The sequence below is a fragment of the Orycteropus afer genome, unplaced genomic scaffold (genome assembly GCF_000298275.1).
Source record: "Orycteropus afer afer isolate SDZICR_OR568_19922 unplaced genomic scaffold, OryAfe1.0 scaffold00153, whole genome shotgun sequence".
Classification (NCBI taxonomy): domain Eukaryota; kingdom Metazoa; phylum Chordata; class Mammalia; order Tubulidentata; family Orycteropodidae; genus Orycteropus; species Orycteropus afer.
In genome coordinates, this window is record NW_006921740.1 from 4,470,041 (window position 1) to 4,496,748 (window position 26,708).

General features: G+C 37.9%; 1 protein-coding gene across 1 annotated transcript in view; it reads left to right on the forward strand.

Moving 5' to 3' along the window:
* The first annotated feature begins 19,645 nt into the window (after positions 1 to 19,645).
* EXOC1 (exocyst complex component 1) overlaps positions 19,646 to 26,708 on the forward strand; it is a 156,235-nt gene continuing 149,172 nt past the window's right edge. The window contains exon 1 of the mRNA XM_042781704.1: positions 19,646 to 19,747. Coding sequence (XP_042637638.1) covers positions 19,646 to 19,747 — 102 coding nt within the window. The remainder of the gene's footprint in view (positions 19,748 to 26,708) is intronic.

The following is a 26,708-nucleotide window of genomic DNA, read 5'->3' on the forward strand; positions in this document are numbered from 1 at the left end:
GATTAGCAGCTGAATGCATTAAACACTATGCTGCCAGAGTTCCTTTATAAAATATACAGTAATATATTTAATATATGCATAATGAAAAATTAATATATTATGTTAAATACATTATATATAAATTATAGGTGCATTCAGACTCAGATGATTTTATCTTCTGAAAAATGTTTTCCATTCACGGATGTTAATTGGAAAATACATGACATTTGCTAGAATTATAAAGAAAGCATCTGTAAGTTCTCTATATATTTTATTTTTCATGAAAGAACAGAGCTTCCTTGTGAACCAGAGAACCTTAACCATTTTGTCAAGTTATTTACAATAATGATAATTGTGCCAAGTAAGAATGAGTTAACAAAAAAAGAAAGGAAACTACTAAAAGCAATGTGAAAAGCTTCGTTTGGAATGACTGTTGCTAAATTTATTAATTCCTAACATCTTAATGACAAAGATCATAAACTAAAGAATTTTTTTTCTGAAACTTTTTATTTCAGAAGACAATATATTGTCTGGGAAGAGGCTACTTTAATCTTGCCATCTCTAAATTCAGTACAAATTACCCTACTAATCTATAGTGTTTTGTAAGAAGAAAAACATGAGATAATGCTTTGAAAAGTTTCCATACAATTAAAGATGTTATTAATAGTAGTGGAGTAACATGCTCCAAATATATCCAAACGGCTATGCATATGTTCGGAAAATAGAATCAAGCATAGTGTATATGCATATTCTTTTTTGTTTTTCAATGTGCAAATTTACTCAGGGCTGTCTTGACATTTAATAATTTAATATCTTCACTTCATGGCCTATAATATTTCCTTGGTAAATATTAATATCACTTGCTTCTGTTACAACATAGGAATTTTGTGCTGAGAAAAAAAACACACTGTAAGAAATTGTGATTTGACTGCATTTATCCTCTTCTGTTTTTAAAATTAGCATCAGATAAAATGTAGTATTCATTTATATAAGGTACATTTTATGAAAATGGCTCATAAAACTTACTGCAAAACTTAATTACAATCAAGATTGTGAGATGGGGAGCAAACCATGGATTTTACACAACTCTTTCATTTTTTGAACATTTTATTGTGGTTTGAGTGAAAGTTTACAGAACAAATTAGTTTCTCATTCAATAATTTATACACATTTTGTTTCATCACATTAGTCGTAATACGCACAATACAACAGCACTCTCCCCACTTCCTCCCTGGATTCCCTGTCTCCATTCATCCTTCTTTCCTGCCCCTTCCTGCCTACTGAACTTTGTTTTTGGGCAAATGCTACCCTTTCGGTCTCACATGATTGATTACTTTCAGGAGTGCGTTCCTCACAGTTGTTTTTTGTCCATGTTGTAGACCCAACTATTGTTTGGCTGAAAAATGGTCCCTAGGAGTGGGTTCAGTTCCAGGTTTGAAGAATGTCTAAGGCCAGAGTATTGGCATTTTCACCAGTAAGCCTGGTCATTTGTGAGTTTGAATTTTGTTCTGCATTTTTCTCCAACTCTGTCCATGACCATCAATCATGACCCTGGTCAGTAATGGTAGCCAGGTACCATCTAGTTTTTCTGGTCTCAGGTAGTAGAGGCTATGCTTCACATGGTCCATTAGTCCTTTACACTAATTGTTTCCTTGACTCTTAGATTTTCTTCATTCTTCTCTGCTCCAGATAGGTAGACACCAATTGTTTCTTCTTAGCTGGCTGCTTGCAAGCTTTTAAGACCCCAGTCACTGTGCACCAAAGCAGGATGTAAAACATTGCCTTTGTGGACTATGTATGCTAATTGACCTAGATGTCCCCCAAGATTGTGCTCCCAAGATGGCCCCAGTCCCTCAAGGTTTTTTATTATGGCTAAGAATTAACAACCTGAGATATGCAGACAATACAACTTTGCTTGCTGAAAGTGAGGATGACTTAAGACACCTACTGATGAAGGTTGAAGAATACAGCCTGCAGTATGGATTACATCTCAACATAAAGAAAACAAAAATCCTCACAACTGGACCAATGAGCAGCATCACAATAAATGGAGAGAAGATTGAGGTTGTCAAAGAATTCACATTGCTTGGTTCTACAATCAATGCCAACGGAAGCAGCAGTCAAGACATTAGACGACGTGTAGCATTGGGAAAGTCAACTGCGAAGGAACTGTTTCAAGTGCTGAGGAGCAAGGATATCTCCTTGAGGACTAAGGTGCGCCTGACACAAGCCATGATATTTCCAATCGCCTGGTATGCATGTGAGAGCTGGACAATGAATAAGGAAGACTGAAGAAGAGTTGATGCTTTTGAGTTGTGGTGCTGGCGGAGAATGCTGAAAGTACCATGGACTGCTAAAAGAACTAACAGATCTGTCCTGGAGGAAGTGCAGCCAGAATGCTCCTTGGAAGCAAGAATGGCCAGACTTTGTCTCACCTATTTTGGTCATGTTGTCAGAAGGGACCATTCCCTGGAGAAGGATGTCATGCTTGGTAGGGTGGAGGGTCGACGAAAGAGGGGGAGGCCTTCAACGAGATGGATTGACACGGTGGCTGCGATAATGGGCTCAAGTATAGCAGGGATTGTGGGGCTGGCACGGGATCGGGCAGTGTTTCGTTCTGCTGTGCATGAAGTCGCTATGAGTCGGAAACAACTCGACAGCACTTAACAACAACAAGAACAACAAGAATTTTTTGTAACTTTGACCCCTGTGTGCTCTGCCATAGCACACGCACTTTGCAGCACATACATATATGCATGTAGAAATATCCTCTACCAAACATATATGTAGGGTGTACTTTCTGGGTTGTACTCCCATACGCCACCTCACACCTATTCAGCTTACATATCTACCTATGTACCCACTCATAAATTATTGTTTGTTGCAGGATTTTGTGTGTAATAGTATTTTCCATTGTGACCTTTTACTCTTGTGTACCTCCCCAGTGTCTTCCTTTACCTTGGTCATGTTATGTTGACTTCCCCCATCTTGTATATTGCCTTTCCCTTCAGCTCGGTTAATAAATGTCTATTCTTTAGTTACTGATTTTCCCTTCCTTTCTCTAACCATCTCTGTAACCATCAAAGAATGTTTCTTTCTGGGTGTATACCTTTTCTTGACTTTTTATAGTAGTCATCTCATACAATATTTGTCCTTTTGTGATTGACTTATTTCACTCAGTATAATGTCTTCCAGGTTCATCTATGTTGTGAGGTGTCCCACAGATTCATCATCATTCTTTAACATGGCACTGTGTATATGTACTATAGTTTCTTTATCCATTTTTCTATTGATGGGCACTTAAGTTGTTGCCCTCTTTTTGTTATTGTGAATAATGCTGTGATGAATAATGATGTGAATAATGGGTGTGCATATTCATGCATAGCTCTTTTTTATCTAAAATATATACCTAGTAGTGGGATCATATGGTATCACTTTTTCTCACTTTTGAAGGAAGAACCATGCCATTTTGCACAGTGGTTGTAACATTTTACAATCCCTCCAACAGTGTATTAGAATTTCAATCTCTCCACTTCCATGTCAGCATTTATTTTCTGTTTTTATGATCATTGCTGTTGTTGCCAGGGTGAGATGATATCTCATTGTGGTTTTGATTTGTATCTTTCTAATGGCTAGGGATATGGCCTTGTGATAGAAATTATGCTGGAGAGCTCATGATAGCATTTTGCAAGACCAACAACTTATTCATTGCAAATACCTTTCATCAACAACATAAACGGCACATATACCCATGGACTTCACCAGATGGAATACACAGGAATCAGATTGACTACATCTGTGGAAAGAGGCAATGGAGAAGGCCAATATCTCCAGCCAAAACAAGGCCAGAAGCTGACTAGGGAACAGAATGTCAATTGCTCATATGCAAGTTCAAGTTGAAACTGAAGGCAATTAAAACAAGTCCATGAGAGTCAAAATAGGACCTTGATTATATCCCACCTGAATTTAGAGACCATCTGAACACCTTGAACACCAATGATCAAAAACCAGATTAATTGTGGGATGACATCAAGAACATCATAAGTGAAGAAAGCAAAGGGTCATAAAAAGACAGGAAAGGAAGCAAAGACCAAAATGGATGTCAGGAGAGACGCTGCAACTTGCTCTTTAACAGAGAGTAGCTAAAGCAAATGGAAGAAATGACAAGATAAAGGAGCTGAACAGAAGATTTCAAAGAGTAGCTCAAGAAGACAAAGCCAATTATTATAATGAAATGTGCAAAGACTTGGAGTTAGAGAACCAAAAGGAAAGAACATGCTTGGTATTTCTCAAGCTGAAAAATCCAAGTCTCAAGTTGCAATACTGAAAGATTCTATGGGCAAAATATTGAATGAAGCAGGAAACATCAAAAGAGGATGGCAGGAATACAGAGTCACTTTACCAAAAAATTGGTCAATGTTCTTCTATTTCAGGAGGTAGCATAAAACCAATGGTATTGAAGGAAGAAGTCAAAGCTGCACTGAAGGAATTGACAAAAAACAAGGCTCCAGGAACTGATGGAATGCCCACTGAAATGTTTCAAGAAACGGACACCATACTGGAAGCACTTACTCATCTATGTCAAGAAATTTGGAAGACAACTACCTGGTCAGCTGACTGGAAGAGAACCATATTTGTACCCATTCCAAAGAAAAGTTATCCAATGGAATGTGGAACTTTTTGAAACATATCATTAATATCACAAGACAAAACAAAACAAAAAACCAAACTCACTGCTGCCGAGTCAGATCCAATTCATAGCGACCCCTCCTTGGGTTTCTGAGGCAGTAAGATTGCCCAATCTTCCTTCCGAGGAGTGGTTAGTGAGTTTGAACTGCTAGCCTTCTGATTTGTAGTCACATGCCTTAGGCACTATGCCACCAGAGCTCCTATTATCACATGGAAGTAAAATTTTGCTGAAGGTAATTCAAAAAAGCTTATAGCAGTTTATTGACAGGGAACTGCCAGAAATGCAACCTGGATTCAGTACTTGGAATGAGTTTTATCATTGCTGATGTCAGATGGATCTTGGCTGAAAGTAAAGAATACCAGAAAGATGTCTGTTGTTGTTATTGTTAGATGCCGTCAAGTCGGCTCCGACTCATAGCAACCCTTTGTACACTAGAATGAAACACTGCCAGGTCCTGCTCCAGCCTCACTATATTTGCTGTACCAAAGCCCACTGTTGCTGCCACTGTGTCAATCCGTCTTGTTGAGGGCCTTCCCCTATACACTGACCCTACACTTTACTAAGCATGATATCCTTCTCCAGGGAATGGTCCCTTCTGACAACATGACCAAAGTAGGTGAGACGAAGTCTAGCCATTTTCACTTCCAAGGAGTTCCAGCTGCACTTCTTCCAGGACAGACTTGTTCTTCTGGCAGTCCATGATACTTTCGGTACCCTTTGTCAACACCACAACTTAAAAACATCAACTCTTCTTTGGTCTTCCTTATTCATTGTCCAGTTTTCACATGCATATGAGACTATTGAAAATACCATGGCTTGAGCTAGGCACACCTTAGGCTTCAAAGAGATATCTTTCTTCTTCAGTACTTTAAAGAGGTCTTTTGTGGCAGATTTGGTCAGTGCAATACATCATCTGATTTCTTGACTGCTGCTTCTGTTTGTGTTGATTGTGCAACCAAGCAATGTGAAATCTTTCACAACTTCAATCTTTTCTCTATTCATCATGATGCTGCTTATTGGTCCAATTGTGAGGATTTTTGTTTTCTTTATGTGAGGTGTAATCCATACTGCAGACTGAAATCTTTAATATTCATCAGCAAGTGCTTCAAGTCATCTTCACTTTCAGCAAGCAAGGTTGTGTCCTCTGCATATAGCAGGTTGTTAATAAGTGTTCCTGCAATCCTGATGCCACATTCTTCGTCATATAGCCCAGCATCTCAGATTATTTGCTCAACATACAGATTGAATAAATATAGTGAAATACAAACCTGACACACTCCTTCTTGATTTTGAACATTAGCCCTGTGTTCTGTTCAAATCATAGGCTTCTGGTCTATGTACAGGCTCCTCATGAGCACAGTTAAATGCTCTGGAATTCCCATTCTTCTCAGCATTATCCATAATCTGTTATGATCCACACAATCAAATGCTTTTGCATAGTCAATGAAACACAAGTAAACATCTTTGTGGTATTCTTTGCTTTCAGCCAAGATCCATCTGACATCAGCAATGATATCTTTGTTCCACATCCTCTTCTGAATCCAGCTTGCATTTCTGGAAGTGCTGTGTCAATATACTGCTGTGACCGTTTTTGAATTATCTTCAGCAAGAATTTACTTGTGTGTGATATTAATGATATTGTTTGATAATTTCCATATTCTGTGGGATCATCTTTCTTTGGAATGGGAACAAATATGGTTCTCTTCCAGTCAGGTGGGCAGGTAGTTGTCTTCAAAATGTCTTGGCATAGATGAGTAAGTGCCTCTAGCGCACTATCCATTTGTTGAAATATCTCAGTGGGTATTCCATCAATTCCTGAAACCTTTTATTCCCCCTATTCCTTTAGTGCACTTCAACTTCTTCAATACCATTGGTTCAGTGCCACTTCCTGAAACAGAAGAACATTGACCAATTTTTTTTTACAGTGACTCTGTGTATTCCTTCCATCTTCTTTTGATGTTTCTTGCATCATTCAGTATTTTGCCCATAGAATCTTTCAATATTGCAACTCGAGACTTGAATTTTTTCTTCAGTTCTTTCAGCTTGAAAAATGCTGCCCATATTCTTTCCTTTCAGTTCTCTAATTCCAGGTCTTTGCACATTTCATCATAATAATTGGCTTTGTCTTCTTGAGCTGCTCTTTGAAATCTTCTGTTCAGCTCCTTTATCTTGTCATTTCTTCCATTTGCTTTAGCTACAGTCTGTTCAAGAGCAAGTTTCAGCGTCTCTCCTGACATCCATTTTGGTCTTTGCTTCCTTTCCTGTCTTTTTAATGACCTTTTTTTTTTTTTTTTTGCTTTCTTTACTTATGATGTTTTTGATGTCATCCCACAATTAATCTGGTTTTTGTTCATTGGTGTTCAAGGCTTCAATGTGTTCTTCAGATGGTCTCTAAATTCAGGTGGGATATAATCAAGGTCCTATTTTGGCTCTTATGAACTTGTCTTAATTACCTTCAGCTTCAACTTCAACTTGAATATGAGCAGTTGATGGTCTGTTCCCCAGTCAGCTCCTGGCCTTGTTTTGGCTGGAGATATTGAGCTTCTCTATTGCCTCTTTCCACAGATGTAATCAATCTGATTCCTGTATATTCCATCTGGCAAAGTCCATGTGTATAGCTGCCATTTATGTTGTTGAAAAAAGGTATTTGCAATGAATAAGTCTTGCAAAATGCTATCATGCAATCTCCAGCATCATTTCTATCACCAAGCCCATATTTTCCAACCACTAGTGATTATTCCTTGTTCCAACTTTTGCATTCCAATCACCAATGATAATCCACACATCTTGATTGCATCTTTGGTCAATTTCAGACTGCAGAAGTTGGTAAAAATCTTCAATTTCCTCATCTTTGGCTTTGGTGGTTGGTGCACAAATTTGAGTAATAGTACCCTTAACTGGTCTTCCTTGTAGGCATATGTATATTATCCTATTATTGGCAGCACTGTACTTCAGGATAGATCTTGAAGAATTCTTTGTGACAGTAAATGCCACACTATTCCTCTTCAATTTGTCACTTCTAGCATCGTAGATCATATGATTATCTGATTCAGAATGGCCAAAGCCAGTCCATTTTAATTCACTGATGCCTAGAACATAGATCTTTATGCATTCTATTTCATTTTTTACAATTTCTAGTGTTTTTAGATTCATCCTTAGTACATTCTCTGTTCTGATTACGAATGGATGTTTGCAGCTGTTTCTTCCCATTTTAAGTCATGCCACATCACCAAGTGAAAGTCTTGAAAGCTTTACTCCATCCACGTCATTAATATCAACTCTATTTTGATGAGGCAACCCTTCCCCAGTAGTATTTTGAGTGCCTTCCATCCTGAGGAGCTCATCTTCCAGCATTATTTGGACAATGTTTCAGGGCTATTCATCAAGTTTTCCTGTAATATATCAGACAGTGTTTCACTGCTATTCATAAGATTTTCACTAGCCAATTCTTTGAAAAGTGGATGGCGCCTTCCTCCTTCTGAGTCTGTCTTAGTCTGGAGGCTCCGCTGAAACTTGTCCACCATGCGTGACCCTGCTGGAATTTGAAATATCAGTGTTATAGCCTCCAGCCTCGCAGCAACACACAAGCCACCACAGTACAACGAACTGACAGACAAGTGCTGGAGAAAGATGTTTACTTGTGTCTTAATGACTGTGCAGAAGCATTTGACTGTGTGGACCATAACAAATTATGGATAACATTGAGAAGTATGGAGACTCCAGAATATTTCATTGTGCTCATGAGGAACCTCATAGAGCAAGAAGCTATTGTTCAAACAGAACAAGGGGATACCACATGGTTTAAAATCAGGAAGAGAGTGTGGCAGGGTTGTATCCTTTCACCATACTTATTCAATCTGTATGCTGAACAAATAATCTGAGAAACTGGACTATATGAAAAAGAGCATGGCATCAGGATTTAAGGAAGACTCACTAACAACCTGCAATATGCAGAAGACACAACTTTGCTGGCTGAAAGTGAAAATGACTTGAAGCACTTGCTGATGAATATTAAAGACTATAGTCTACAGTAGGAGCTCTGGTAGCATAGTGCCTAAGGCACTTGACTGCTAACCAGAAGGCTGGCCGTTCAAGCCCACCAGCCACTCCTCAGAAAGAAGGTTAGGGAATCTACTTTCGTTGTGATACTGCCTCGGCAACCCAAGGAGGGATCGCTATGAGTCGAGGCCAACTCGACGGCACATAACAACAACAACAACATAGTCTACAGTATGGATTACACCTCAACATAAAGAAAACAAAAATCCTCACAACTGGACCAATAAGCAGCATCATGATGAATGGAGAAAAGATTGTAGTTGTGAAAGATTTCATATTGCTTGTTTGCACAATCAACACAAATGGAAACAGCAGTCAGGAAATTAGACAAGGTATTGCACTGGGCAAATCTGCTGCAAAAGACCTTTTTAAAGTACTGAAGAGCAAAGATGTATCTTTGAAGACTAAGGTGCGCCTAACCCAAGCCATGGTATTTTCAATAGCCTCATGTGCATGTGAAAGCTGGACAATGAATATGGAAGACCAAAGAAGAGTTGATGCTTTTGAACTGTGTTGTTGCTGAAGAATACTGAAAGTACCATGGATTGCCAGAAGAAGGAACAAATTTGTCTGGAAGAAGTACAGATGGAATCCTTCTTGGAAGCAAGAATGGCTAGACTTTGTCTCACCTACTTTGATCATGTTGTCAGAAGGGACCATTTCCTGGAGAAGGATATCATGCTTGGTAAAGTGGAAGGTCAGCAAAAAAGGGAAAGGCTCTCAATAAGGTGGTCTGACACAGTAGATGTAACAATGGGCTCAGGCTTAGCAAGGATTGTGCAGCTGGTGCGGGACCAGGTAGTGTTTCATCCTGTTGTACATAGCATTGCTGTGAGTTGTAGCTGTCTCAACGGCTCCTAACAACAGCAATAATAATGGCTAGTGATCACCAGTATTTCTTCATGTATCTGTTAGCCACCTCAATGTCTTCTTTGGTGAAGTGTCTATTCATGTCCTTTGCCCATTTTTTAATTGGTTTGCTTGTGTTTTTATTGTTGAGGTGGTGTACTTTTCTATAGATTTTAGAGATTATTCTTGTCATAGCAAAAAAAAAAATTCTTAGTCTGTAAGTTCTCTTTTTACTCTTTTGGAAAAGTCTTTTGATGCATGTAAGTGTTTAAGTTTTAGGAGGTCTCAGTCATCTAGTTTGTCTTCTGCTGTCTGTTCATTGTTAGTTATCTTTTTAAGTTTGCCCCTGTATTTTCTTTGGTGATCGTTATTGTTTAAATTTTGCATTTAGGTCTTTGATCCATCTTGAGTTAGTGGTTGTATGTGGTGAGAATTATGGATCTTGCTTCATAGTTCTGCAAATGGATAGCTAGTTTTGCCAGTACCATTTGTTAAAGAGACTATCTCTTCCCCATTTAATGGGTTTCAGCCCTCTGTCAAAGCTGTCCATAGGTGGATTGAATTACTTCTGGGTTCTCAATTCTGTTCCACTGCTCTACATGTCTGTCGTTGTACCAGTGCCAGGCTGTTTAGACTGCTGTGGCTATAGAGTACATTTTGAGATCAAGAATGAGGCCTCCTACTTTGTTCTTCTTCTTTGCTAGTGCTTTGCTTATCTGGTATCTCTTTCCTTTCCACACAAAGTTGGTTCCATCTATTTAAAGAATATTGATGGAATCTGAATCAGAATTGCATTATATCTGTAGATCCCTTTGGCTGGCATTGACATTTTCACAATATTAAGTTTTCTCTCCATTCTCATTAGTTCTTTTATTTATGTAGGTCTCTTGATTTCTTGCAATAGTGTTTTGTGGTTTTCTTTGTATAAGTCCTTTGTGTCCCTGCTTAGGTGTATCACTAAATATTGTATCTATTTTGTAGCTATTGTAAATGGTATTATTTCCCTGATTTCCTTTCCAGAGTTCTTTTTGTTAGTGTAGAGGAATTGGACTGTTTTTTTTTTTTTTATTTATATGTTGGTCTTATGCCCTGCTACATTCCTGAATCCTATTAGTTCTAGTAGCTATAAATTTCTTTTTTAGTGGTGTCTTTGCCTGAGTTTGATATCAGGCAAATTCATAGAATGAATTTTGGAGTACCCTATCCTTTTCTGTGTTCTAGAATAGTTTGAGTTGAATTGGCATCAACTCTTCTCTGGCTGTTTGGTAGAATTCTGTAGTGAAGCTGTCTGTGCCAGGATATTTATGTTGGTAGTTTTGTTTTGTTTTGTTTTCTTATGACCTGTTCCATTTCTTTTTTTGTTATGGGCCTTTTCAAATTTTCTACCTCAGGCTGTGTTAGTTTAGGGAAGTAGTGTATTTCTAGAAATTTGTCCATTTTTTCTAAGTTTTCAAATTTGTCAGAAGACAGTTCTTCATAATATTCTGTTATTAACCTTTTTATTTTATCTGATTCTATTGTAACATCACACATTTTATTTCTCATTTGTGCTATTTATATCCTCTTCTTTTCCTATGTTAAATTAGCCAGTGGTTAGTTGATTATTTAATCCTTTCAAAGGACCAACTTCTAGTCATGTTGATTCCTTCTATTGTTTTTCTGTTTCCTATAGCCCTGCTTGAATCTTTATTATTTCCTTCTTTCTGGTGACGTAGTTTTTTTTTTTTTTTTTGCTGCTCTTTTTCTAATTGTTGGAGTTACTGGATTCAGGTGTTGATTTTGGTTCTTTCTTCCTTTTTGATGTGTGCATTTATCACTAGAAATCACCTTCTTAGCACTGCTTTTGCTGTGTCCCAAAGGTTTGGGTATGTTGCATTTCATTCTTGTTTGATTAAGGAATTTTTTTAATTTCATTTTTTATTTATTCTATTACTCAGCAGTTTTTAAAGCAGGGTATTATTCTGTTTCCATGTATTTGATTTTTTTTTTCTGTTGTTCTTCTACTCATTTATTTCTAATTTTGCAGTGTTATGATGCAAGAAGACACCTTGTACTGTTTTGATGTTTTTTAAGTTATTGAGGCTTGCTTTGTCACTTAACATATTTTTTATTCTGGAGAATGATCCATGTACACTGGAAAAGAATGTGTACTATGCTATTGTTGGCTGGAGTGTTCTGTATATGTCTATGAGATCAGGTTGGTTGATTGTGTTGTTTAGATGTTCTGCATCTTTGTTGAGTTTCTTTCTAGTAGTCCATCCTTCATTGAAAGTGGTATATAGATAGATTTTACAACTCTTGATCATTATCTTTTAAAGGTAGGAAAAAAACACTTGATTATTTTTACTAAAGTCTCTCTCTCACATACACACACACACACATGCATGCACACATGCACAAGCTAAGTGCATTTGTGAAATATCCTTAAGTAAGTTTGTGGAATTATCTCTATGGAAGAATATTAAATAAAATCCTTTGACTCTCCAGATCAGAATAATTGTAGGTGGGGACTACAATATGAAAATAATGAAGCTTTCACTTGAGTCCTCTTGTTAACTCTTTTATTACTTCATTTTGAGTTCAAAAAGAAGGGCTAGGGTTTGGAATTGAACATTATCATTACTTTTCATGTCAACAACCAAAAACATCATTATTTAGTCATTAGCCAGACATTCTCAGTGGCTAATCTACTACTTTGGATATATAAATGTGGGAAGTATGATGATTTACCAGTTTTAAATTCCAACCCAAATCATTTGCAGAGAGAATGGTAACTTTAGAGCAAAGCTTTGATGGGGGAAATAAGATAAACATTTTTCCTTATTAGAGTGATATTATCGATATTAGGATGAAAGGAATAGTTGTATAGCATGTCTATTGAGCCTCAAACACAAGTCTACTTTATCCTGATTCCATACATTATCACTGTTAATCTTCATGGCAACCTTATAAGATAGATAAAATCCTATTTTGCAGATGAAGAAACTATGGTTCACAGAAGTTAAATAAGTAGCCCAAGATCACAGGTTAGTAAAGTGTGAGTCTAAAACCCAGGTTCTTTCCACTTTGCCACACTGCTTCTAATCAGTAAGAAAAGACAGCATTTTTTTAAAACACATGTGCCAGGCACTATGCTAATAACGTCCCATATATCATCTTTTGCCACTTCTTATTGATGACAAAGCTGAGGCTTAGAGTGGCTAAATAATTTGCCCAAGATCATCAACTAAGTGATAAATCAAGTCTGTAAATGCAGGTCCACTTGAACATCTGTGCCAAACCATGGGGTTATGTCGCTTGCAGTAGGTGTGCTGAGAATATGCTATATGGGAACCCATAAAGCCAAACCTTATAGAAGCTTCATTGGCTATCCTTCTTTGTTTCTTTGGTGCTTCTGTTTCTGCAATAATCTCTTTTCTTTTTTTCCATTCTGTTTCCTATTTCTATAAGTACATTGATAATTCATATCAGAATTCACAATCATTTTCATTTTAAAGAGTATAGGATTGCTATGAGTCAAAATTGACTTAATAGCAATTGGGTTAGTATAGCTCCAAACTTGATTTTATGAAAACTTTTCCATTAAAAAAAAAAATATAATCTTATTTGATGAAATCAACTATAGCATTTTCAAAGACCTCAAGATATCATCAATACATTGTAATGTTTTTATTGAGGCTTCTTATCTATGTGGTAATATTTCCCTATTATGTAATTTAAATGATGAAAATAATGTATTGACACCAAAATTGTAAAATAACAGAGTTGTTCATTTTTAAAAGCATTTCTGTCCATATTGCTCATGAGTTACTGTTTTTCCTTTATTTTGCCAAACTCTAATCATTCAATTGGCTAATCTTCTCTCCATTAGCCTCATGAATAATAGTGACTATGATAATTAAGATATTTATTCATTAGAAAGTTTATTTAAAAATTAAAAGTGAAAATAAGTGATTGGAAGTTAAGAGAAGATTGTAATTCTGAAAATTCCAACTAAAACATTAAAGCTGAAGCAAATTAATTCTAAAATTCCCTGGGTCTATAAACGCACTAAATCATAATTATATAATGGTTCCTCTGATGTTACTGAAACCAACCCTCTAACATTTTGACTGTATAAACACATTTCTGTTTTAAGACAATGTGATAAGTTTCCACTTTGCCACTGCATTAATGTAGATATGGCCATTTAATTTTAGCTGGCAACCAAACTCATGGAAATTAGGGATTGGGTAGACTCCAGCCTGACTAGACTTATTTGGCTCTTGGCTAAAGACAATTCTTGGAACCTCCTTGGCTCCAAAGGAATTTATTTTGTCAATTTAAAGAGGCTGTACTGTCTCTGTGCTGCATCATTTTATCAAAAGATTAACTTCTAAAGCATGGTCTTTTCTCAGTTTGGTGTTAATGGGACAGGGACCACTAATGTAAGAAAACTTGATGACCAGTACCAGTTGGCACCAACTTGACTCCAACTCATGGCAGTCCCATCTGTGTCAGGGTAGAACTGTGTGCCATAGGATTTTCCATGGCTGATTTTTCAGAAGTAGATCACCAGGCCTTGCTTTCAAGACACCTTTGGATGGACTCAAACCACCAACCCTTCAGTTAGCAGCCAAGCATGTTAACAGATTACCACTCAGGTATTCCTAATGACTGGCAGATCCCACTTTCTTAACATCTCTTTCTGCCCCAGCCCTGGCCTCCCAACCCAACGTTATGGAATTGCCCACGATAACTTTCTAAAATTTAAAGCTTAACCTGTTTATTCACTTGAAATTCTTCAGTGACCCCTCCCCCATAGCTTTCAGGATAATGTTTGATCTCTTTAGTCTAGCATTTCAGGCCCTTCAGGAATAGTTCTTGTCCACACTCATCCTCCACATCAACAATATGGAATACTTTAATGACTCAAAATGCCAAATGTATCATGCCTTTGTATATATGGGAGATCTGGTGGCATAGTGCCTAAGGCATTTGACTGCTAACCAGCGGTTGGCGATTCAAACCCACCAGCCACTCCTCAGCAGGAAGACTGGGCAATCTATTTTCATAGAGAAATGCCTCAGAAACCCAAGGAGGGGTCACTATGAGCCAGAACAGACTCAACAGCAGTGGGTTTGGTTTTCCATATATGCTATTCCAGAACTCCCTTTACCCTATCTTTATTCTGGTAACTCCTAACAAACAAACAAAACTAAAATCTATTACCATCAACTCAAGATGGCATAGGTGCCACCCAGGGGTCAAACCACTTACTTTTAGGCTAGTAAGCAAAAAAAAAGACAGAAACAAACTCACTGCCATTGAGTCAATTCCCACTCATAATGGCCCCCATTGGGTTTCCGAGGCAGTAGATCTTTACAGAAGTAGATTGCCCCATCTTACTTCTGTGGAGGGATTTGTGGGTTTGAACTGCCAAACTTCTGGTTCGTAGTCCAATGCCTTAGGCACCATGCAGCCACAGCTCCATTTTAGGCTAGTATTTGAGTGAGAACTGTTTGCACCACCCAGAGACCTAATTACTACAGCCCTTTACAACTCAGATTACCTCATCCAGAAAGTTCTCCTGACCCCTAATCAGATAAAGACGCCTCTCCTCCATGTTCACAGAACTATGATCAGTTATTTTCTTTCTGAAGCCCCCACTCACTGTAATCTCAGAGCAGAAATGGTGCCTTAAAGGAATCACTTTTTTCAACACCTAGCACAGTGCTGATACACAGCACTCAATAAATATTTATTGAATGTATAAAATGAATGAGTAGGTTTTATCATCAATTAACTGATTATCATAATATGTATATGTTGTTGTTGTTGTTGTTGTTGTTGTTATGTGCCGTCGAGTCGGCCCCGACTCATAGCGACCCTTCCTTGGGCTTCCGAGGCAGTATCACTACAGAAGTAGGATTGCCCAACCTTCCTTCCGAGGAGTGGCCAGTGGGTTTGAACCGCCAGCCTTCTGGTTAGCAGTCAAGTGCTTTAGCCACTATGCTACCAGAGCTCCTAATATGTATATGAGGATAGTATATTACCAACAGGCAGTGGATTTAGCTTCAAATTGCATTTTTATACAATATCCAGGTATGCTTTCCTATCTCCTAGTAGCTAATGAGATAGTAAACCAGAGCAAGAATATAGTGTGTGGGTTCTGAGGCAGTGCTTTTCTCCGGGCAAACACAACTGCATCTTGGAATCAAATCCAAGATCTTGTTCTCGTGAGTAAGTTTGACAATAAGCTATGCTGGTAGCATAGTGGCTAAGACACTTGCCTGCTAACCAGACGACTGGCGGTTCAAACCACCAGCCACTCCTCGGAAGGAAGGTTGGACAATCCTACTTCCGTAGTGATACTGCCTCGGAAACCCAAGGAAGGGTCGCTATGAGTCAGGTATGACTCGACGGCACATAACAACAACAACAACAACCACTCGAATGGACCAGCTTCACAATCTCCTATTGCACTTCTGGACAGTGAATGGGGAAGACCAAAGAAGAAAGTTGTGCATCAGGGTTGTATCCTATCACCATACTTTTTCAATCTTTATGCTGAGCAAATAATCCAAGAAGCTGGACTGTACAAAGAAGAATATGACATCAGGATTGGAGGAAGACTAATAAACAACCTGCTATCGCAGATGACACAACCTTTCTTGCTGACTTGAAGCACTTACTGATGAAGATCAAAAATTACAGCTTTTAGTATGGGTTACACCTCAACATGAAGAAAACAAAAATTCTTACAGCTGTACCAATAAGTAACATCATGATAAATGGAGAAAAGATTGAAGTTATCAAGGATTTAATTTTACTTGGATTCACATTCAATGCCCACTGAAGACTCAAAAAATCACACAACATATTTCATTGGGCAAATCTGCTGCAAAAGACCTTTGTGAAGTGTAAAAAGCAAAGATGTCACTTTGAAGACTAAGGTGCACCTTAGGACTAAGGTGCACTTTTAGGGTTAAGGTTCCCCAACCCATGATGTTTTCAATTGCCTCATATCAACAATCTCTTGAAACAAACTGAACAAAAGACATTAACATTTTATTATAAACAAGGCACTCTCCTAAGTCCTTTATATAGTTTAATCCTTACACTCTTGAGTTTTTATCACTCTGATGTCCACTTTATATCATGATAGAATTGAGTCTTAATCTCTCTAGAGATTAAATAATTTATTCAGACCACTCTGTAAGTGGCAGTGTCATGATCTGAATCCAGAACATCTGATGCCAGTGCCCACTAATACACATTGACTCTTCCAGGGTCCTCTAGTTCCTATTTTGTCATTCAATGTATCCTGTGCATGACTGCTGCCTGAAAAAAACTCCTTTAACAGGACACATTTATAAGCTCCTCTTCAATAAAGGAGATTTATTGAACAACATGTATTATTGCATGAGCTTTCACTGAACAACCTGCCACAGTGCCCTCTTAGATATGTCAACATGCTCAGATTTTCTTCTTCAGAGACTGAAGTCAGCACCATCATCAACTCAGAGCTCACCTGGTTCCTTTAATCTCAGTATCACCTGCACTTTCAGAGGAGAGCTACTCTCTTCGCTGGCCCCAGTTCTGGAGCCCTTGCCTGCTAGTCTAGCCTTCCACCTCTGCTGCCAAAGGTAGGGATTCACAAATTCACAGTGGTTTCTTTCAACATATTTTCACAGCCTTCTCAATCTAGTTAATCCTATTTTCAACCATATCGTAACACCAACCAATCTATATAATCCATATTCTTTCATGCTACCTGGTAAAGTGTAGCTTCTATTGTTTCTTTGTTTCCTCATGCTCCTTCTTACCTAGAAGTGCCTTCAGTATCATCTCTGCCTTTCCAAACTTGACCAATTTATAAAACTCCATCTCAAATTCTGTTTCTCCCATAGTACTTTTCTTAACTATTTCAGTGCTCTCCTTCTTGGGACTCCTTTTAAACATAAAGTCTGCTCCACACCAATTCCCTGTCATGTGATTATATATCTGCTTAACTAGGATGGTGTAAAGGAACTCTAGTAGCACAGTCCCTGACGCATCTAACTGCTAACCAGAAGGTTGGTGGTTCAAACCCACCAGCCATTCTGCAGAAGCAATACTGGGCCATCTAATTCCATAAAGATTTACCACCTCAGAAACCCAAAGGGGGTTGCTATGAGTTGAAATCGACTCAATGTCAGGGGGTTTAGCAGGGCGTGCCAGAGTGGCAGAACCAAGAGAGAAGTTTCCCCAAAGACAAATTCTTGCCTTTCTCTTAGAAAATAGAACCAACTTGCAGTTCTCAGTGGCAGTATCCATCTTGAGAAACAGCTTAAGATACTTGATCCTCACCTGCCACGTATTTATAATAAGCTATTTTATTTTATTATTTTTTTTTTAATTGTGCTTTAGGTGCAAATTTACAGAGCAGAGTTTGTTTCACATTCAACATTTTGTGTACATTTGGTTTCACTCCCCAATTACCATCCCCAACTCTAACCCACTCTCCTCCCCTCCCTTCCCCGTAACCCCCTCCATCCCACACCCCTCATAGTTATGCACTCCTGCATGTCCTGCATTTCCTTCATGTGAATGTTGCCCCTCTGGTGCCCCGTGGTCATCGATTACTCCAAGGGATGCATCTCTACAGAGTATGTGGGTGCGTCACCCTGGGTTGAGTGTTCTGCATGTATGTCTTATTTACTATTGGGCTGAGAGCCAGCCCCTGGGAGTGAGTTTTATTCCAAGCCCAAAGTATATCCCAGGGCCATAGTGTTGGGGGTCCCACCAGACTCCATCCAACCAGTAATTTTGGTCATTATTGTGTTTTGGGATTTTTGTTCCATGTTTTTCCTCCCACTCTATCCAACATCTCCAGTTTTGATCCCTTCCTGAGTGGTTGGTATTGGTAGCCAGGCACCATCTAGTTCTTCTGGTCTCAAGGGCCATCACGTCCTAGGGCTGATTGTTTCCAAATGCCCTTGGTTTTTTGCACTCTTCTTCATTTCCGATGATGGGAGACCATTAGCTGCATCTTAGATGGCCACACAAAAGATTTTAAGACCTAGTATAATAGGCTATTTTATGTTACTCATGTGTGTTAGCTTTCTTTCATTCCCCCCGAAAAAAAACACATGAATTTCTAGAGGGCAAAGCCGATGTCTCATACTTATACCCCTGTGGCATCAATAGTTTTATCAGGCAAATAGTGGATACTCAGTAAATGCTCCTTTATTAACATACTAAGTTAATTTTCAAATTCAGGAGCTCTGAGCTCAAATGGTGATTCTTCTGATGTATTTATATGAGATCAAACACAAATGATTTTAAAGCTAGGAAATTATTTCCCTCATTTTGTTCCCATAAAATAAGCAATGATTTTCCCACACCTTTGAAAGTATATTTCTAAAACGTTTTGTATAAATGGCACATTTTAAATACTAGAATTTGGAGACACACTTGAGAGGATTAAAAATTCCAGACAACACCAAACAAGTCAACAGCAGCTGTGGTGCAAACACTTATGCAAACACTTCTACATCAGAAGTTTCATGGTGATTTTCAAAGGAAGGAATCACAGTTATTGTAGTATTTGCTTGGCCAGTCTTCAACTTGTGTTGCTATTTGAATAGAACGGTTTACTTTCCTGACCTCTCTTTCTTCTATTGTCATAAAGCAAATTCCAACAAAATAAACACTTTGGCACTGATTATATGCTAACACCAAGTCTCCTGTTTCCCATCCCAAATTGAACCCAGTTCTCCACCACAAAGCTCTATGCACATAGCTCAATGTTCTAGCTACAGACATTACTGTGGTGATACGTAATTGCAATTGTAGCAAAAAATAAACTTACTGTGTTGATCAAACTTTGGGGCATACTGTGTGAAGGTTCAGATGCATCAAGATTGAGAATTGGGGTGTAGGTATAATGGTCAATGTTATTATACTAATGAGTTCAAAGTCAGTATATGAGAAAGGGAGACACAAATACTGATGAATAATTTACCATCTTCTAAGAGTTTATGCAAACTAATTGGGTTTTTTTTCTTTCCTATAGTGACCAAAAATGAAGAAGTGAAAATAATTATGGTGAAACACTACAGAATAGGTTTAGATGAAAAATATGAAGTAACAAAAAAGTGGTCTTTGGACGATCTGCAGATGATTGATGGGAAAGAAGCGGATACTGTAAGTGTTACATTTTGTAAAGGAAATGTGGAATCAATACACTAGAGATCGTTATGTTCAATATTGACTTCATATATTCTTGGCATGTACTAAGTGTTAAGATGATATTATATTGTTCTTAAGTGTATAGTTTAGTCTACTGGGATCATCTACTGGTATTTTTGTTCCTTTTTTATGAGTTCAACTTTGAATTTTGTCCATTAAATGTAAAAGCTTCCTTCCCAAAGATCTCTTAAGTTAAAGATAATCCACCAGTCAATCCTGAAACTTTAATTCCATTTTTCAAAATATACGATGCTTCCACCACGACTTCACTATAACTTTCACCTGTCAATCCTAACTTTGCCATCCTGAGCAACACAGAACAAATTCAATTCCTTTCACATAGCCTTTCTAATATTTGAACACAATTATACTGTTCCCTTAAGTTTTCTCTTTTCTAGGCTAAATGCACCCATCCAATTTCTTAATTTTCATATGAAACTCAAATAAGATAATACGTATGACAGGACTGTACAGACTCAAAGGGGTCCTAGTATTTTGGTTTTTTCAAAGACATTGCTTCTAGACTCTTCACTACACTCTTTTCTTTACTTTTAAATGCTTCGGCTTTTCAAGAATTAAATACTATACTCCAGACGTGCTGTGGCCAGTTTGTATTTCCTTTATGTGGATTCTTTATTTCTTGTAAAGACTTAGCTGAAACTCCAAGTCTTTTATGCATGAATGGCTATGTATCCTGATCTGCTATATACTCTACTTACATAGAATACAACCTAAATAAAGGCCCCTGGTGTTCCAGCATCTTTAGCTCTAGCCATCTCTCCCTCAAACTTTATGCATCCACAATGCTTAACTACTAACTCTTGAGGCTTAGAATGTCCAATCACCCCCATCATCTATGTCATTGAATAGAGTCCTACTCATGACTCCCCACATCTATACATCCAGTGCATTGTGGATGTAAATTTGTTATAGCCTTAATCCTACAAACTATAATTGTTGGCTTATTCTGTCTCCCCTTAGATAGAAAACCCAAGCCAAACCAAACTCACTGTCACTTAGTTGATTCCAACTCACAGCGACCCCCACAGGGTTTCGGGAGCTATAAATCTTTATGGAAGTAGACTGCCCCATCTTCCTTCTGCAGAGCAGCTGATGGGTTTGACCTGCTGGTCAGCTGGTTAGCAGCCAAATTTCTTATCCACTATGCTACTGAGCTCCTTAATGGAAAGCCCCTTAAAAACTGAAACTATGACTTTTCATCTCTTAACATAGCTTACTCCCTGAGAAATATTAGGTATTGAAATATCTTACCTGAATATCAAATCTCCTAGCCTGGATATTGAAATTTGGTCCCCTAAGCCTTTACTGAAATCAATATATGCTGTCTCCTATTACCTTGACATATCACCTAGTAATCCTATTAAATTTTTTTCACTTTTATTGCGATTTGGATGAAAGTTTACATAGCAAGTTTATTTTTCATACAGCAGTGCATACACATTTTGTCTCATGACACTGACTGCAATTTCCCACAGCTTAACAGCTCTCTTCCCACTTCCTCCCCATAGTTACTTCTTCCCTGTGTCTTCCTTCCCATCCACTCCTGCCCCTCCCCCCACCCGTCTCCCTGTGTATACACAGCCCTTCTGTTCTCCCATGATTGATCTCTCCAAGGAGTGTATCTATCTAATGTAAATGTTCACCCCATATGTCTATATATTATTGGATGGAAGCCACAGGAGTGAGTTCAATTCCAGACCTGAAAGGCAGCTAGGGCCCATAGTCTCAGGAATTTCACAAGGCTCAATCAGACCAGCAAACCTGGCTTTTTTTTTTTTTTTTTTTTTTAATGATTTTGAGTTGTGTTCCACATTGTTCTCCCACTCTATCCAGCATCTCCTAAATAGATCTCCCTCCAAGTGGTTGACAGTAGCTGGGCACCATCTAGTTCTTCTGGTCTCATAGTCATATAGGCTGAGGATCACGTGGCATACCAGTCACTTGGACTACTTGATTCCATGCATCTTTGGTTTCTTCATTTTTCTTTGCTGTACATGAGGAGAGACCCATCATTGCATCTAGATGACCACTTGCAAGTTTTCAAGATCCCAGTCACTACTTAACAAAGTAGGATGTGGAACAATGTTTTTATGTAGTATGTTATGTCATTGAGCTTGATGTCCCCTGAGACAATGGTCCTGAGCCCATAGGTCCAACTACTCATTCCCTCCAGGTAGCTGGTTATAGCCAAAAAGTCACCACAACCTTGTCCCTGGTCAGCTCTGCTATATACCTGACTATTCTTAAAGCACATACAAATATACTTGTAGAAACATTGTCTGCCAACCCTATACATGGTCAAGGGCACACTGCCCTCTGTCTAGACAAACCTGATCATTCAGCCTGTTCACCCATACATCAATGTTTGCCATCACTGACAACACTGTACTATATGTGCAATAGGGTTCATCTTTGTCGTCTGCACCTCCTATGTACCTCTCTATGTCTTCCTCTTCTTCAATGCCACTGTGTTGATCACTCACATTTGGTACATTGCCCTTCCCTTCACCCAAATCAAAACTTGCCTCTACCTATCTAGAAATGTTCTCTCCTTTCCCCTCCAATCCCAGGTAACCAACAAAGAAAGTTTCATTCCACGTATAAACCTCAACTTTTTACAATAATGAGCTATTTATCCATCTGTGATTGACTTATTTCGCTCAGCATAATATCCTCCAAGTTCAGCCACATTATGCAGTGTTTTGCAGATTCTACGTTATTCTTTAGTGTTGCGTAATATTCCATTGTGTGTATGTACCATAGTTTAGATATCCATTGTTCTGTTGATGGTCACGTAGGTTGTTTCCATCTTTTGAATGTTGTAAATAGTGCTGTGATGAATATGGGTATGCATATATCTATTCTTGTCCTGGCTTTCACGTCTTTAAGATACATACCTAGTAACAGGATTGCTGGGTATTTCTAATTCCAGCTTTTTCAGGAATCACCATACTGCTTTCCACAGTGGTTGTATCATTTTTACAGTCCCACCAGCAGTGTATGAGAGTGCCAATCTCTCCATATCCTCACCAGCATTTATTTTCTATCTTGTTGAACTTTGCTATTAATGCTGGGGCCATTTGGTATCTCATTGTTGTTTTGATTTTCATCTCTCTAATGGCTAATAATCATGAACATTTCTTCATGTGTTTGTTGGCCACCTGAATATCCTTTTTGGTGAAGTGTCCATACCTGTCTTCTGCCCATTTTTTAATTGGATTGTTTGTATTTTTGCTGTTGAAGTGTTGTAGTTTTCTATAAATTTTAGAGATAAGTCCCTTGTCAGATATGTTGATGCCGAATATTTTTTCCCAATCTGTAGGTTCTCTTTTGACTCTTTTGGAGAAGTCTTTGGAAGCACATAAAAATTTAATTTTTAGAAGGTCACATTCATCTATTTTATCTTCTGCCTTATTTTAAATTTTTGATAAGGTTTTGCATGACTTGTTGGTGAATTCATGCTGACTTTCATTCCTGAGTACTCACATAACATTTTTCTGACAATACCTTCTACCTGTCCAATACTTACAAAATGGTTCAATATATTATGGAATATTATGCAGCCCACCATAAGTCACGTTTCCAAAAGAATAACTAATACTACAATTGTTTACCATTTAATACATTTTTTAAAAAGTAGCCAAATAGAAAACTTTTCTAAATTATGTCAATTTTGTGTGTTTAGTGTACCATATTATTTAAAATGGAAATCTGAATCTCAATTCTAATACAAAAAATCATATAGGAATATGTTTATACGTATGTGCGTATATATAGGAAACAACCCTGTACTTTAACTATAATTATCTCTGTATAATGGGGTTGCAACTTTTTAAAATAATTGTTTTCTTCTTTATATTTTTCTATACTTATATAAATGATTATCAATGTCAAATTCATTAATCTCTACTTCAGGAATTTACCTTCCCCACCTCTGTTTTGGGGAGCTCTGGTGGCATATTGCCTAAGGCATGGGACTACTAACCAGAAGACTGGTGGTTCAAACCCACCAGCCACTCCTCAGAAGGAAGGTTGGGCAATATACTGCCATAGTGACACTGCCTCAGAAACCCAAGGAGGAGTTGCTACAAGTCAGATCCGACTCGAAGGCAATGAGTTTGATTTTTGATTACCTCTGTTTTGGATTCCAGGGATATATTCATCAAGCCTGGAAACTTAAACTCATTTGAAACAGCTAGCTATGCTCTGTTTTCTCCTCTCCTTTCCTTTCTTGGCATTTAATTCCGTTTTAACACTGTTGGTTCTTCCATTTCCAATATGAAGATCATTCTCTCTGACAGTGAACTAAACACAAAAGAAAAGTTAAGTGTTTCTATTTTTCTCATCACTTTAGAAACTAAAATATTGAATTTCCTCAAGAAAAACTGTCATGCATAAACAGTAGTTTTTTTTAAGATGTCAGTGGAAGAAGTGAAATTTTCCTGGTTGGTCTGGGAATTTTCACCACACCTCTCTCTTAGAATTCAATCCTCCAGAGTCAGCTTTTATTATATTTTTCTCAATAGCAAGGATGCAGTTTTAAATATAGAACAATTTAGAGCCAGAAAGTTGTCAAGTTTAAAACGGAATGGAATTGAGATTGAAGTCAATTTATAAAGCAGAAATCAAAATGACTGGGGATTTAGAGACTGATGTGGTGCAACAGGAGAGAACTAGGATGATGTAGCAAAAAATAGAGTGAGCTGATAGTGATCTTGGTTCTTATCCTGGCTCTGTTAATAGCTACACGTGTGACTAAAAAATTAGGATCTCATCTATAAACAAGGAGTTACTAAATGATTTGTGAGATTTTTTTTAGCAATAAAATCCTATTGGAAGGAAAGAAAGAAGAAAGGAGTGATGTAATTCATGTTCAGGCTTCAGTTATGAAGCTAAGGGGAAACATTAATCCTCTCTGAGTATCGTAAAGGCATGATGGATATTTTTCTAAATTATGAGAAGCAAGTATTTAGGAGAGAAAACTAAATAAGGAGCATAAATAGGATCTGGTAATAAATACATGTGATTCTTTTTACTGAAACTCTCTGCAATATGCTAGCTAGAAAAAAAGTTATAGACTGTAACTAGGGGAGCACTTCATTTACAATCACATCACCTAAACAAAATGCAGATATCCATACAATGGAGTATTATTCAACTATAGAAAGAAATTAAGTACTGATACATGCTACAACATGGATGAACCCAGATAACATGCTAAGTAAAAGAATCCAGACATGATAGGCCACATATACTATGAAATGTCCAGAATAGGCAAAATCATAAATAAAAAGTGGATTAGTGGTTGCCTAAGGCTAGGGCAGGAGCTCTGGTAGCGTACTGCCTAAGGCACTCGACTGCTAACCAGAAGGCTGGTGGTTCAAATCCACCAGCCACTCCTCGGAAGGAAGATGGAGCAATCTACTTCCATAGTGATACTGCCTTGGAAATGCAAGGAGGGGTCACTATGAGTCGGGTCTGACTCGACAGCACATAACAACAACAACAGGGCAGGGCAGGAAGGAGGGGAATAGTTAAAAGTACAGATTTCTTTTAGAGGTGATGAAAATATTCCAAAATTGACTGTGGTGATGGTTGCACAACTCTGTGATTGTACTAAAAACCTGCACTGTATACTTTAAATGGGTGAATGATACGGTGTGTGGATTTTATCTCAATAAAGATATTAGAAAAGAAAGAAGGAGGAGGAGAAAAGTCCCATCATCCTTGTGCATTTTTAAAAAATGCTTTTTTGTTTCATTTTTAATTTTTTTAATATTATAGACCAGTTGGTCTTAACACCAGAATCACAACTTTTGAGGGCAAATATAAGAAAGAGAATTATCATTTATTAAGCTCCATACTAGGCAGTTTTTATGGCTAGGCCTTTGTCAACTTCATAGCCACTATATCTAAAATGAAGAGAAAAGTGAAGAGATCAAACAAAGATTTTGCCCATGGTTACCTGAAGAGTCAAAATCATTGCCCAACTTCAAACCTCATGTTCTTTTTCCTGCCTCCTGCAAAACTTTTTCTATTTTAAAAATAATTGCAAATACATAGACTGTTTGCATATATTATTTACAGACTACATGCTAATAAAATATTAACTTGTTTGATTTGCTGCCTCTCTGCCTCTTTGCCATTAGGGCAATTGTTACCTTTACTTTGCCTTCAGATCAGTTCAACACATTTGTGGAGAAGTAGTTCCCATGGATAAGCACTAGAGACACGAAGATAAATAATGCAAAATCTCTGCCTTCAACAAGAGTTAGGAATTAGGCAGATAATGAGTGTGAATGCATTTTGTAAACTAAAAAAGAAAAGCACTTTATAAATAAATGTAAGACGTTACTGCTATTAATAACAGTAATTATTTTTATTTTAACATGTAGGAACTAGATCTGCTTTGATGTCCATTTTTTTCCTTAAAACTTCTTCACTAAAAATGTAAGAAGAGCATAAAAACAACAAAACCAAACTCGAGTCGATTCGACCCACAGCGACCCCTCCTTGGGTGTCCAAGGCAGTATCTCTATGGAAGTAGATGGCCCAATCTTCCTTCTGAGAAGTGTCTGGTGGGTTTGAACCGCCAGCCTATTGGTTAGCAATGAAATGCCTTAGGCACTACACCACCAGAGCTCCCAGGAAGAGCATAGGGCAACCCAATAAGAAGCAATCTGAGGAGTATTTGACTGCTAACCAAAAGGTTGGTGGTTCAAATGCACCAGCTGCCCTGCAGGAGAAAGGTGAGGCAGTTTGCCTCCATAAAGATTTACAGCCTCAGGTACCCTATGTGGCAGTTCTACTCTGTCTTACGGGGCCAGTATGAATTGGAATCGAGTCAAACGCAATGGGTTTGGGTTTTTTAATTTGTCAGTTCCAGTGAAATGAT